The 14942-nt window shown below is 43.6% G+C and overlaps 1 protein-coding gene across 5 annotated transcripts in view; it reads left to right on the top strand.

Annotated features, from left to right (window-relative positions):
- Positions 1-14229, top strand: part of LOC115134082 (SLIT-ROBO Rho GTPase-activating protein 1-like) — a 234473-nt gene extending 220244 nt beyond the window's left edge. For 2 of the 5 annotated variants that reach the window (XM_029667708.2, XM_029667706.2), the window contains exons 20-22: positions 2391-2528; positions 8760-9141; positions 10068-14229. In XM_029667708.2, the coding sequence (XP_029523568.1) occupies positions 2391-2528; positions 8760-9141; positions 10068-10469 (922 nt within the window). In that variant the 3' untranslated portion in view covers positions 10470-14229. Of the gene's footprint in view, positions 1-2390; positions 2529-8756; positions 9201-10067 lie in introns of all 5 variants that reach the window. The other 3 variants (XM_029667707.2, XM_029667705.2, XM_029667709.2) reach the window with 2 other exon arrangements.
- Positions 14230-14942: the final 713 nt, after the last annotated feature.

Raw genomic sequence — 14942 nt, 5'->3', positions numbered from 1 at the left:
CCAATTTGTTGAGTAGAGTGTTGGAGGCTATTTTGTAAATGACATCGCCGAAGTCGAGGATGGTCAGTTTTACGAAGGTATGTTTGGCAGCATGAGTGAAGGAGGCTTTGTAGTGAAATCGGAAGCAGATTCTAGATTTAATTTTGGTTTGGAGATTCTTAATGTGAGTCTGGAAGGTGAGTTTACAGTCTAACCAGACACCTAGCTATTTGTAGTTGTCCACAAATTCTAAGTCAGAACCGTCCAGAGTAGTGATGCTGGACGGGCGGGCAGGTGCGGGCAGCGATCGGTTGAAGAGCATGCATTTAGTTTTACTTGCATTTAAGAGCCGTTGGAGGCCATGGAAGGAGAGTTGTTTGGCATTGAAGCTCTTCTGGAGGTTAGTTAACACAGTGTCCAAAGAAGGGCCAGAGGTATACAGAATGGTGTTGTCTGCGTAGAGGTGGATCAGAGAATCACCAGCAGCAAGAGCGACAATTTTCTGAAAAATTCCAGTAGTTCACTAGTAACATTAGTATATGACCGGTAATATTCCTGCGCTTTGCAACCCTAGGTGTGTGTGGTTTATTGTCCAGTCCATTATTCCCCACTCCACCAGGCTCTGTGGCTACTAAGCAGCTCTGATTGCTACCACCTGACAAGATCAGTCACCATGTATAGTGTATGCAGCTAGTGCTCAGCTCAGTCAGGCACGCAGCCCACTGAGATAACCCATACAGCTGGCTTTGGTCATGCTGCCTGGCAGCCCTGGACACACCACTTCTAATGGAAGGATAATAGATCCAGGCCTATAAGTCAACATGAGCCTGGAGGAGAGGCTAGTTAGGAATGCTTGACTGAACTCAATGCACTGAACTATTCACTGTGGTATCAGATGACTTCATCTTATAAACTATTCACTGTGGTATCAGATGACTTCATCTTATAAACTATTCACTGTGGTATCAGATGACTTCATCTTCTAAACTATTCACTGTGGTATCAGATGACTTCATCTTATAAACTATTCACTGTGGTATCAGATGACTTCATCTTCTAAACTATTCACTGTGGTATCAGATGACTTCATCTTATAAACTATTCACTGTGGTATCAGATGACTTCATCTTATAAACTATTCACTGTGGTATCAGATGACTTCATCTTATAAACTATTCACTGTGGTATCAGATGACTTCATCTTATAAACTATTCACTGTGGTATCAGATGACTTCATCTTATAAACTATTCACTGTGGTATCAGATGACTTCATCTTATAAACTATTCACTGTGGTATCAGATGACTTCATCTTATAAACTATTCACTGTGGTATCAGATGACTTCATCTTATAAACTATTCACTGTGGTATCAGATGACTTCATCTTATAAACTATTCACTGTGGTATCAGATGACTTCATCTTATAAACTATTCACTGTGGTATCAGATGACTTCATCTTATAAACTATTCACTGTGGTATCAGATGACTTCATCTTATAAACTATTCACTGTGGTATCAGATGACTTCATCTTATAAACTATTCACTGTGGTATCAGATGACTTCATCTTATAAACTATTCACTGTGGTATCAGATGACTTCATCTTATAAACTATTCACTGTGGTATCAGATGACTTCATCTTATAAACTATTCACTGTGGTATCAGATGACTTCATCTTATAAACTATTCACTGTGGTATCAGATGACTTCATCTTATAAACTATTCACTGTGGTATCAGATGACTTCATCTTATAAACTATTCACTGTGGTATCAGATGACTTCATCTTATAAACTATTCACTGTGGTATCAGATGACTTCATCTTATAAACTATTCACTGTGGTATCAGATGACTTCATCTTATAAACTATTCACTGTGGTATCAGATGACTTCATCTTATAAACTATTCACTGTGGTATCAGATGACTTCATCTTATAAACTATTCACTGTGGTATCAGATGACTTCATCTTATAAACTATTCACTGTGGTATCAGATGACTTCATCTTATAAACTATTCACTGTGGTATCGGATGACTTCATCTTATAAACTATTCACTGTGGTATCGGATGACTTCATCTTATAAACTATTCACTGTGGTATCGGATGACTTCTTCTAAATTATTGTTGCATAAAAACATTGCTTGGACTTTTGCCGGATTGTCTTTTTGTCTTCTTTTGCGTGTCTGTGTGCGTGTCTGTGTGCGTGTATGTGTCTGTGTGCGTGTATGTGTGCGTGTATGTGTGCGTGTCTGTATGCGTGTGTGTGCGTGTATGTGTGCGTGCATGTGTGTGTGTGTCTGTGTGCGTGTATGTGTCTGTGTGCGTGTATGTGTGCGTGTATGTGTCTGTGTGCGTGTCTGTGTGCGTCTCTGTGTGTCTCTGTGTGTGTGTGTCTCAGGGATGACAATTTCTCAGACACGCTTAGTCAGAAGGCTGACAGTGAGGCCAGCAGCGGCCATGGAGCTGAGGACAAGTGTTCAGGAAAAGACATGAGCTCTCCGACTGACACCAGGATCACTGACGCCTACATTGGCAGGTGAGCTCAACCACATCTCACCTCTACCTTACCTAGTGAGGCAGTATTTATTAAGCACCAAACAGAAGAATATGGACTGAAACATGGGGGGGACAACTTGGACTTGTCCAACAAGACACAAGCATTTCTGTTTTACATTGCATGACACACACACCCTAGCCTACTGGAACAGCACACCTTGACTGTGGAATCTTCTCAGGTATCTCGCTAATGAAACACAGCCAAACCAATAACTGCCTGTTTTCTGGTTCTGGCTGCCAGGGGGTGGTTCTGGCTGCCAGGGGGTGGTTCTGGCTGCCAGGGGGTGGGTCTGGGTGCCCTACCACCACCCAGTCCACTGTGCTCTGTGGTCAACTACTAAAAAAACAAAAACATTTTTAAACATTCTGGAATGGAGATGAATCTAGAATGAATTCCAAGAGAGGAAAAACAGTTGTGTGTACCTGTACCTTATGACTAACACTAAGGGACAGTACTGGAGTTAGTCAGTCTACATGAGAAGGACCAGATGTCATCTTACATGCAGGGTCATCCACAATGTCAGCAAAACCTGTCAGCTAAACCTGGGCCCGTATTCACAAAGACACTGGGAGAGCTGATATAGTGTCAGCTTTTTTAGAAAAAACAATATGGACAGAGCAGACCTGATTCTAGGTCAGCGCTCCTACTCTCAGCCTAATGGCCAATAGAATCATCGTTGATGATGAGTTGTCCCAGTCAGTGGATAATCTAAGTCCATTTTCAGATGGTTGGCTTCAGTCAACATCAGGGTGTAAATACATTAGTGGTTATTTCATAGTTGTCATTCTCAGAGCAATCTAGGGCAGACTCACACACACACACACACACTCCTGGCGTATCTTTTTGGCAGGGACTATAAATGCTTCTGGGAGAGCTACAGTATTTTCTCACTCGTTCTTCTGTTCATTGCTGCATTCTAATTTGTGTGACGGAGTAGGCAACCTTGAGAAATCTGTCACTGGCATCAGCCCTGTAAGTTTAGATAGTGTTTTATTGAAAGGCTTGCTCACTTCACCTCTCTCTCTGCTGGAGAAATGTTAATGAATCATACTTTTGACTAGCTATACTTTTGACTTGTTATCCCCTCCCTTGCTACCCCTGGCACCCCTCTACCCCTTGAGCCAGGACTACTTTCTCTACCCCCTGCTCCCTTTGTCTCTACCCCCTGCTCCCTTTCTCTCTACCCCCTGCCCTGCTCCCCTTGTCTCTACCCCCTGCTCCCCTTGTCTCTACCCCCTGCTCCCTTTGTCTCTACCCCTGCTCCCCTTGTCTCTACCCCCTACTCCCCTTGTCTCTACCCCCTACTCCCCTTGTCTCTACCCCCTGCTCCCCTTGTCTCTACCCCTGCTCCCTTTGTCTCTACCCCCTGCTCCCCTTGTCTCTACCCCTACTCCCCTTGTCTCTACCCCCTACTCCCCTTGTCTCTACCCCATACTCCCCTTGTCTCTACCCCCTGCTCCCCTTGTCTCTACCCCTGCTCCCCTTGTCTCTAACCCCTGCTCCCTTTGTCTCTACCCCCTGCTCCCTTAATCTCTACCCCCTCTCCCTCTCTACTCCCCTCTCTACCCCGCTACCCTCTCTCTACCCCCCTCCCTCTCTACTCCCCTCTCCCTCCCTCTCTACCCCCTTCTCCCTCTCTACCCCCTGCTCCCTCCCTACCCCCTGCTCCCTCCCTCCCTGCCTCTACCCCCTTCCTCTCTTTCTACCCCCTTCCTCTCTTTCTACCCCTCTTCCTCGCTCTCTCTCTACCCCCCTTCCTCTCTCTCTCTCTACCCCCCTTCCTCTCTCTCTCTCTACCCCCTTCCTCTCTCTACCACCCCTACCTCCCTTTCTTCCCTACCACCCACCCTCCCTCCCTCCATCTCTCTCCCCTCCCACCATCTCTCTTTCTCTATTTCCCTCTCTACTGTTCTATGCAGACATGGCTCAGCACTGTTGAATCATTCATATCTTTGGCTTTATTTAGATATCTCTCCTTCTACTCCAATTTACAGCATTTCTATTATACAACAGCAGTAATTACAGCCTAGAATTGTAGTCAACCAGAGAACATTATTGTATTATCTGGTTTGCTTTTGTATGACATTATCAATAGTATGGAAAACATGTCAGTCATGATTCATATTATAATATGGTTTGTAAGTACCCAATGACTGTCTGTAGATTGTACTGTAGCAGTTGTTTTCCTTTCTGTAAGCCTGTCCATAGATTGAGTTGTGTGATCTTACTCCCCCTACTGGTTATGACGAGTCATGCACGTGTTTACCCCTCCACGTGTTTACCCCTCCACGTGTTTACCCCTCCGTGTTTACCCCTCCGTGTTTACCCCTCCACGTGTTTACCCCTCCACGTGTTTACTCCACAAATCCCCAGTCAGTCCTCCATCTGTATCAAAACACATTATGTCTCATATTTAGCTCCATGATGAATCGCCACTCTTAATGACGGTGGCTGAGACAGACCGTGTTAATTAGGCAGGAATTAGACTGAAACTTGAAACACGCCTAGGAAGGATGATTAAGGGATGAATAGCTGCTAGACTCATTTTTATGAGCTTTATTTAACTAGGCAAGTCAGTTAAGAACCAATTGTTATTTACAATGACGGCCTACCCCGGACAAACCCGGACGACGCTGGCCCAATTGTGCGCCACCCTATGGAACTCCCAATCACGGCCGGTTGGGATTCAACCCAGGGTCTGTAGTGATGCCTCTAGCACTGAGATGCAGTGTCTTAGACCGCTGCGCCACTCGGGAGCCCTGAATGACTCATGAATGAAACTTGATGGAGATAAAGGTTTTGGGATATGAGACAGGAAGTACAGTGCAGGTAGCTTGGTCCCAGATCGGTCTTGCCGACTACTATGGTCTTGTGGCATGTTAATGACTGAAGGACAAACGGAGGAGCAACAATACACATTTGGACAAATGTTAAACCCCTTTAGTAGATGTTATTTGTCCGTTTCTGTGTCGTTGCATAACAAGTCATTGATTTAGGGTTTCTGCCTGGTGTTGTGTAGGGAATATTAGTTTGATATTATGTTAGTGGTGAGGCAAAAAATGTCATCTCTCAATGGTTTATTGAAGAATTAAAAAAGACCGAACAAAAACAGTTAGTGAATGAAAAAGTCCCCTATCACCCTTTATCAAATCCTCAAAATACTTGTATCCCCTCACAATCTCCTCTTATAACCATCTTTCAATGAACTTTTTCCTCAGAGTATATCCACTGGAACAATGGTAAATTGTTATCCCTCTATGGTTAAATATCTTTATATATTTCTCTTATCATATCATCCTCCGACACTGCTGCCAGACAGGCAGCCTATCACATTTGGTGCTGATTAGGTAGGGGGATGAAACATTATGGCTGTCTCCTGGGCTGTGTCCCAAATGCCCCCCTATAGTGAACTACTTTTGAACAGGGCCTAATGGGCCCTGGTCAGAAAAAGTGCTAGGCTGGGTTTCATAAATATGCAGAGCAGAGCAGTGTCTTATCAGAGCCCCAATAGTGATTGTTGTGTCTTTGGCATCATTAAAACTGAAGACTTATTTATCAAATAACTCTCTGTAATTATTACTATGCGATTAAACTGATTAATCATGTAACTGTAATTAACTAGGAAGTCTAGGCACCAAGGAACATATTCAGATTACAAAGTTATAATTGTCCTAATATAACTTTCAGATATTTTAATATCTGATCAATTTGAATTGTTATTTACCTCACGTTAGTCTCATTCCAAACGTCGTAAATTGTTGGTTATCTGCACAAACCCAGTCTTCACTATGAGTCATACATACATCAATTGTCTTAAAATCATTTATTTACTAACCATGTACTCACAGAAATGCATCATACAAACAAACAAAGTAGATATGGTTCCAAAGAAATGATAGGGGGGTGTGGGCTAAACTCTGCTTGTTAGACAGAGTGATAATTGGAACAATTGAAATGCTAATCCTTTGCACATGAACGCTCACTCATTCGGGAACAATTGCAGTATATATATATTTATGCTCAGTGTGTCGTCGGGATCTCTGTTGAAAAGTTTGTTTCTGTTGGAGAGTCTGTCTGCCCTTTCTCTCTCGCTCTGTCGTGGTTAGAATGGATAGTTCAGAGTGACATTCATTCATGTCGTTATAGAATACATGTTTCAGCAGTTGTCGGTCTTCGCGTTCAATGATATCGAATTCCTAGCTGCAGACTAGTAATTAATATCAAAGACTTGTTCTTATTCTGTTGGTATCAATAATCTAAGAGTTTAACCATGTGGTATGTGTGCCTGCGTGCGTGAGTGTGCCTGTGTGCTACTAGGTCTCTGTGTGCGTGCCATGCGTAAGGGATGCACACCTATGTGTGGCAGGTCAGGTGTATAACTATGTTCAGTCAGGAGGGTGTGTTGAGACAGCAGGTTCAGATGGAGGACAGCTTTAATGCTGAGCCAGCTGAACCTTATCCCAGGCAGGCAGGGGGGCAGGCAAGGGGGCACTGTGTGGCTAAAGGTTCAGATAAAGACCCAGCCTGCAGGCCTCACAGTGCTGCAGCTGGAGCCCTGCCTCAGAACAAGCAACTAGGAGCACTTTGGGACTGACATATAGGTTTATGTATGAACACTACATTCAGACAGAAGGCTTCAACAACTCTGTCTAGAGTCTATATCCCCATACTGTCTAAGAATCTGTGTGACTGTACATTACCCCATACTGACTAAGAATCTGTGTGACTGTACATTATCCCATACTGACTAAGAATCTGTGTGACTGTACATTACCCCATACTGTCTAAGAATCTGTGTGACTGTACATTACCCCATACTGTCTAAGAATCTGTGTGACTGTACATTACCCCATACTGACTAAGAATCTGTGTGACTGTACATTACCCCATACTGACTAAGAATCTGTGTGACTGTACATTACCCCATACTGTCTAAGAATCTGTGTGACTGTACATTACCCCATACTGACTAAGAATCTGTGTGACTGTACATTACCCCATACTGACTAAGAATCTGTGTGACTGTACATTACCCCATACTGACTAAGAATCTGTGTGACTGTACATTGCCCCATACTGTCTAAGAATCTGTGTGACTGTACATTACCCCATACTGACTAAGAATCTGTGTGACTGTACATTACCCCATACTGACTAAGAATCTGTGTGACTGTACATTACCCCATACTGACTAAGAATCAGTGTGACTGTACATTACCCCATACTGACTAAGAATCTGTGTGACTGTACATTACCCCATACTGACTAAGAATCAGTGTGACTGTACATTACCCCATACTGACTAAGAATCTGTGTGACTGTACATTACCCCATACTGTCTAAGAATCTGTGTGACTGTACATTACCCCATACGGACTAAGAATCTGTGTGACTGTACATTACCCCATACGGACTAAGAATCTGTGTGACTGTACATTACCCCATACTGTCTAAGAATCTGTGTGACTGTACATTACCCCATACTGACTAAGAATCTGTGTGACTGTACATTACCCCATACTGACTAAGAATCTGTGTGACTGTACATTACCCCATACTGACTAAGAATCTGTGTGACTGTACATTACCCCATACTGTCTAAGAATCTGTGTGACTGTACATTACCCCATACTGACTAAGAATCTGTGTGACTGTACATTACCCCATACTGACTAAGAATCAGTGTGACTGTACATTACCCCATACTGACTAAGAATCTGTGTGACTGTACATTACCCCATACTGTCTAAGAATCTGTGTGACTGTACATTACCCCATACGGACTAAGAATCTGTGTGACTGTACATTACCCCATACGGACTAAGAATCTGTGTGACTGTACATTACCCCATACTGGCTAAGAATCTGTGTGACTGTACATTACCCCATACTGACTAAGAATCTGTGTGACTGTACATTACCCCATACTGACTAAGAATCTGTGTGACTGTACATTACCCCATACTGACTAAGAATCTGTGTGACTGTACATTACCCCATACTGACTAAGAATCTGTGTGACTGTACATTACCCCATACTGACTAAGAATCTGTGTGACTGTACATTACCCCATACTGACTAAGAATCTGTGTGACTACATTACCACGGCTGTTTACAGACACTGCAACATTTCTAAGGTTTAGCTAAAACCCATAGACTTGACCTCAGTGTCTGTCTGTCTCTTCCCGCCCTCTCCCATATTCCAGCAGGCATAAGAAGAGGATGGAGCCCCCCTCCCGCCGCCCCCCGGCACGCCCTAATGATGTCAACTGCATGGTGCACCCCTCCCAGCAGACCCACGGTGGCCAGGCTCACACGCCTGAGATGGGCTCCCCGGTTCTGGGTCACTCCTTCAGCCCCCGGGACCTGCTGCGGAGCCGTAACCACGGCCAGCTTCCCATGGACAGCCCCGAGCACCGGCGCCGAACAGGCCACGGCAGCCTGACCAACATCAGCCGCCATGAGTCACTGAAGAAGATGGAGAGCCCGCCCATTCGACGCTCCACAAGCTCGGGCCAGTACACAGCCGTGTTCCAGGACCCCCACCCGCACGGTGGTGGCAAGCCCCTGGATCCGGAGACCATTGCACAGGTCAGCGCCAGCACCGCGGGACGAGCGCACCTCCCTCCACCAGCAGCCCTGTCAACCTAGTTAGTCTGCTTACTCTGAGTTCTGCTACTACTGAACACCTCTGTCACAATACTCCCAAACACATTCACAATCTAGTTTTCCTTTATAGTTATCAAGACGCTCTTATTTAGAGTGACTTACAATAAATTCCGTCAGCTAAAGTAGGGGAGAGCAGATGACCACATATCACGATCATTGCAACAAAACTTTCTTTAAAAAAAACTACTAAAAAATCGGCAACGTCAGTACTAGTAGAATATCAAAAATGCAATGTTCGTTTCTGTTACAGCATCAAATAGCTTCAGAGACAGATTCTGGGACATTGATGTTGAGTAAAATAGCTTCTGAGACTACCTATTTTTATAATGTTCCGCACAGTCACGTACAGTTACAAAAGCTGTTAATTTGGTCCGGGTGCTACGTGACAGAACAGAAAATAGAAAGTCATTATTACAAAGCAGCGTCAGTGTTTGCATGGTAATACTTTGTCGGCACAGGCCCCAATGACCTTATCAGAGCTCTGATAACAATGTAGCACATCTTGGCTGTAGCAGTGTGCATTGTGCGAAAGCATGAGAAGCAGCGTGGAGAGACTTCTAATTAGGAAGCTTAGGGTCAGAGAGAGGACGATGTCTCTCTCCGTTGGGTTGTCGGTCTCTGGGAGATGCTCGGATGACTGTCCTGTCATCGCTGCATCCTGTCTTATTCTGAGTCAGGAACATACCCAGGGATTTCAGTCTTCAGCAGCACTTTTATCCTGACGGTGCTCACATACATGTATTTATTGTATGATGCATGCTGGTGGTGTGATGTCACTGTATTCCCTTGTCTATTGTTCTTTTCTCTTTCTCTCCTCCCTTGATTTGCCTGTCTCTCCCTCCCTGCAGGACATAGAGGAGACGATGAACACGGCGCTGAACGAGTTGCGTGAGCTGGAGAGGCAGAGTTCGGCCAAGCACGCTCCCGATGTTGTGCTGGACACCCTGGAGCAGAGGCAGTCGACCGGGGGTCCCACCCCAGCCAGCTCCAGCGAGTCCCTCAGCCCCCTCCACAACATCCTTCTGAGGGCTCAGACCGGCGAGGCCGGGGGGCCCCCGATGCGCCGCAGCACCAGCTCTTCCAGCGACACCATGAGCACCTTCAAGCCGGTAGTGGTACCCCGTATGGGGGTGCAGCTTAAACCGCCTGCCCTGAGGCCCAAGCCCCTGGTGCTGCCCAAGACGGGCCCGACTCACCCTCCCCCTGTACACCCTCCCCAAGAGCCCCTAGACAAGTCGTGCACCATGTGAACTTTGAACTCTGGGATGGGAACATGGACCAACAGGAAACTGGGAGAGGGTCTCTGACTACATATAGTAGCAATATGTTATCATTGTCTATAGATGATAATAATAGTAACAATATTGTGTAAGAGTATAAGAACAGTCCATTGCCTGGACATTGAGGATGCTGTTGTAATTTACTTTGTGAGAAAGATGTGTTTTCTTGTGTCGAGAAGTTAACCAGTGTCCAGTAAGTTAACCACATTTATTAACAATGAAAACAGGAACATTCTCAGGTCTGCTAGACAGACTGAACTACCACAAGGAAAGGATCATGTTTCAGTGTAACTAACTATTTAACAGACAAATAATTGTCAAGGTCCATATGGAAAATAGTGTAGAATCTGCTGAAATGCCTAGCATCGCTAGATAAGTCAACTTTTTCTTCTTGATCATTACTGTATACAGAACAACAAATCACGAGGCTTCCTTTGAGGTTGGAGAAACTTGTCTGGTAGTTCACAAAAACTAGAGAACTACAAAAGAATGAACACTAAAGAAACAAAATAATGCACGTTGCAATTCTGTTTTGCTTACTACTCAGCCAGGGGAACTATGGGAAATGTAGCTGAACCTGACTAAGGTTTGCTTCTCACTTAGATGGACAATGCTTAGATTTAGAGTACCAATCGTAAGGCTTTACTGCCACTCAGAAATATAAGCTGTCAATAGTGAAATTTCAAACCACCATTTGAAAGCTGTTGGAAGTTTGGATGTAGCTAATGTTTATAGCTGAGACTGAAGCAGGGAGGGCAAGAGTCCAGATATGTGTGTGATCATAAGGATGCACTCTCACATACAGTTTTGGCCAAATATATTCGCACCCTTGCACTTTTCTTAAATAATTCCCTATTTCTTCTCAAATAAATTGCAATTGGAAAAAAAACTTTGTTATTGAATTTTCAACATTGCAGAACATATTTTATTTTTGTAAACTGTATTTTCTAAATTAAATTTGTAAACTTAAGACAAATGGCCTGGGCAAAATGATTGGCACCCAGGAGCTAGTACTTGTGCTGTGGGGTTGCTTTGCTGCCTCTGGTACTGGGGCCTTGAACGTGTGCAAGACATCATGAATCATGAAATCAGAAGATTATCAAGCTATTTTGGAGTTCAATGTTCAACACAGTGTCCAAAAATTGTGTCTTTTAAGGTTGTGGGTCTTCCAGCAGGACAACAATCCAAAACACACGTCAAAAGCACCCTGAAATGGTTCAAGAAGAATCGCTGAACTGTTCTGGAGTGGCCAGCGAAGAGTTGTTCAACGTGGAGGGCTCCCTCAAACGTTGAACAATTATAGCAGTTTGCTGCAGAAAAGTGTGCCAAATTGCCAGTTGAAAGGTATAGCAAGCTCACTGATGGCTCCAAGAAGCATTTATCTGAAGTTATCTTGGCCAAAGACCATGTAACCAACTTCAAGCTCCAACTTCAAGCTCTGGGGTGCTAATCATTTTGTTCATGACATTTTCTTTATTTTCTCAAATTGTAAACTTAAGTTCACAAAAATAAAATTGGTTCTGCAATGTTGTGAAAAACCAATAGGGAGTGGAGACCGGTTTATTTATTTTTACGTTTCAACTTATTTGAGAAGAAACAGGGAATTATTAAAGAAAAGTGCAAAGGTGCCAATGTATTTTGCTGCAACTGTATATACTGTAGATATAATTGGACAGTAGATGATGAGATGTTTATTTGGTGCACAACAGAAGAGTACAAATGAACTGGATACACTTTTGTCAAGGACTAGCTGCACCTCCCAAAGGTTCTGAGAATGATGTTACGAGATGTTACAAGATTGCCTACATGTTGATTTTATATGGCTTTAATTTTATGGCAGCATCATAGTTCTAATGGAGGTCTGGAAGGAGACAAGAGGATACAACCACTGTGAAATATGACCCGTTATGGAAATCCTGTGAAAATGTTTATATACTCTTGAAGACCTGTGTCGAACCTTCGTTGGCTTTTTGTCTTTATATTCACGGGGAGCGGTTGAGAATGGTTTGCATATAAAACAGAGTATAGAAAACACACCAGAGCTTGGTTTACAACAACACACAATGCCTGGCTTTCTCTGTCCAAAGACGACATCTACTTTTACAGCATGGATGGATGTTTGTTTCTCTCTCCCTCCTTCTGCAATGTAAGCATTCTTTTAGACTCCCTAAACTCATGGCAGTAAACTCCCAAAGACAGAATGCTGGACTGACTGTTACTGCTTCTTGTCAGTGTGTTAGGAGCTTTATATCCCATCCCCATAGCCCCTTCTGATCTGTAGGCTAATCCTTGTGTTGTGGATGGGGAGATGGGCTGGTCCATTACGCTGTGGGGGAGATGTGACTGATGTTTAGATTCTCCATCAGGACTTTGTTAGTACATTTAGGTTATACCCCCTTTTGAATGATTGTTGTGTGCCAGATCCCAGCTGTATAGAGGAGCAGACGCAGCACATGTGGACGTGGGGAATGCATACTCACATGTTCACTGAAGACCATGTCACAGGATGTGGGTGTCATTGTGGAGGCTGCTGAGGGAACGATGCCTCATAATAATGTATGGAATGGAGTATAATCTAGTGAATGGAATGGTATCAAACACGTGAAAACCATGTGTTTGATACCATTCCCTTCACTCCATTCCGGCCATTATTATGTGCCGTCCTCCCCTCAGCAGCCTCCACTGGTGGGTGCATGTGACAACTAATCATCACAAGGGAAATGGCCTCCTCATACTGTAACTATGTTCCCCTGTGACAGTGCCCTCTATGGGTCTCTTTTAAAGGTGTAGCTGAAGACAAGAGACTGATGGATGCATGCGTGGGAAGCTTGCATCTGGTTAAAGAACAAGGACTCCAAAAAGCATTGTCTCAAGTTTGCAATAAGCAATGCTTTCCTTGGCATACAAACTGCAACAGGTTTATTTTTGTCTGTTGCCAAAATGTCATGTATATTAAAAGTGAATATGATTTGAATTCTGGATTACTAACCCTTTCTGGATTTTGTAATCATTTTTTAAAAGATTTTGTTTGTTAGAATTGAATGCGATTTTTAGAACAAAGGTTGTAGAAATTCAAAGGTCCAAAGAACAGAGCCACGGAATTTGCAGGTGTCCCACCCAAACTTTGGTCGTATTCATCAGACACCAAAGGGAAGAGAACAAACAGGAAGGGACTACCCCAATAAGAAACACTCATTTTGCTTTCTGTTTTGCAACAGTGTCCTAATGAACATGAGCCTGTTGTAATCTGTGTTGTCTTTCTATATGCCATTATACACAGTTAGCAGTGGAGTCCTGCCTGTTGACTGTTGCTTTGTGTCCATGTACATCTGTAGTATGTACACATGAAAGTGCCTTAGTTCATAGTTTCTCTAAAACATTTTCAATGTTCTGTACAGTTGCATTCTTATTTCAGACCCTGTGTTATGAGCAAGTGGAGTAGAAAGCGAGACAAATTAATTAATGAGCGAAGTCTTGCATCTCAATATCTGCGGTGCTGCTCGTGGCAACGTCAATCTTTAATAATAAAGATACTGCTTATCCATTGTGACATCGCACAGAACTGTATATTTGGCATGTAACATCTTAACAACTTGGAGCTCTGAGGACTGTTCCTCAAGGGTTTTTCTGTCTAATAAAGGAAATACACTGAACAACAATATAAACGCAACATGTAAAGTGTTGGTCCCATGTTTTATGAGCTGAAATTAAAGATCCCAGAAATTCTCAATTCGCACAAACTTTCTCTCAAATGTGCACAAATTTCTTTACATCCCTGTTAGTGAGCATTTCCATCCACCTGACAGATGTGGCATATTAAGGAGTGGGTTAAACAGCATGATCATTACACAGGTGTACCTTGTGCTGGGGACAATAAAAGTCCACTAAAATGTGCAGTTTTGTCACAACACAATGCCACAGATGTCTCAAGTTTTGAGGGAGCGTGCAATTGGCTGCTGACTGCAGGAATGTCCACCAGAGCTGTTGACAGAGAATTCAATGTTCATTTCTCCACCATAAACCAGCTCCTATGTTGTTTTAGAGAATTTGGCAGTATGTCCAACCAGCCTCACAACCCTAGCCCACGTGTAACCACGCCAGTTCAGGACCTCCACATCCTGCTTCTTCATCTGCGAGATCATTTGAGACCAGAAACCTAGACAGTTTATTAAACTGTGGGTTTGCACAACCAAAGAATTTCTGCACAAACTGTCAGAAACCGTCTCGGGGAAACTCCTTTGCATGCTCGTTGTCCTCACCAGGGTCTTGACCTGACTGCAGTTTGGCGTTGTAACCGAATTCATTCTTCATGGATGAATCCTGGTTACTGATAACGAACACAATTACATTATCGATGGCAATTTGAATGCACAGAGATACCGTGATGAGATCCTGAGGCCCATTGTCGTGCCATTCATCGTCTGCCATCACCTCATGTTTCAG

This window comes from Oncorhynchus nerka, linkage group LG9a (genome assembly GCF_034236695.1).
Source record: "Oncorhynchus nerka isolate Pitt River linkage group LG9a, Oner_Uvic_2.0, whole genome shotgun sequence".
Lineage (NCBI taxonomy): Eukaryota > Metazoa > Chordata > Actinopteri > Salmoniformes > Salmonidae > Oncorhynchus > Oncorhynchus nerka.
This window is presented reverse-complemented; position numbering and strand designations above follow the sequence as displayed.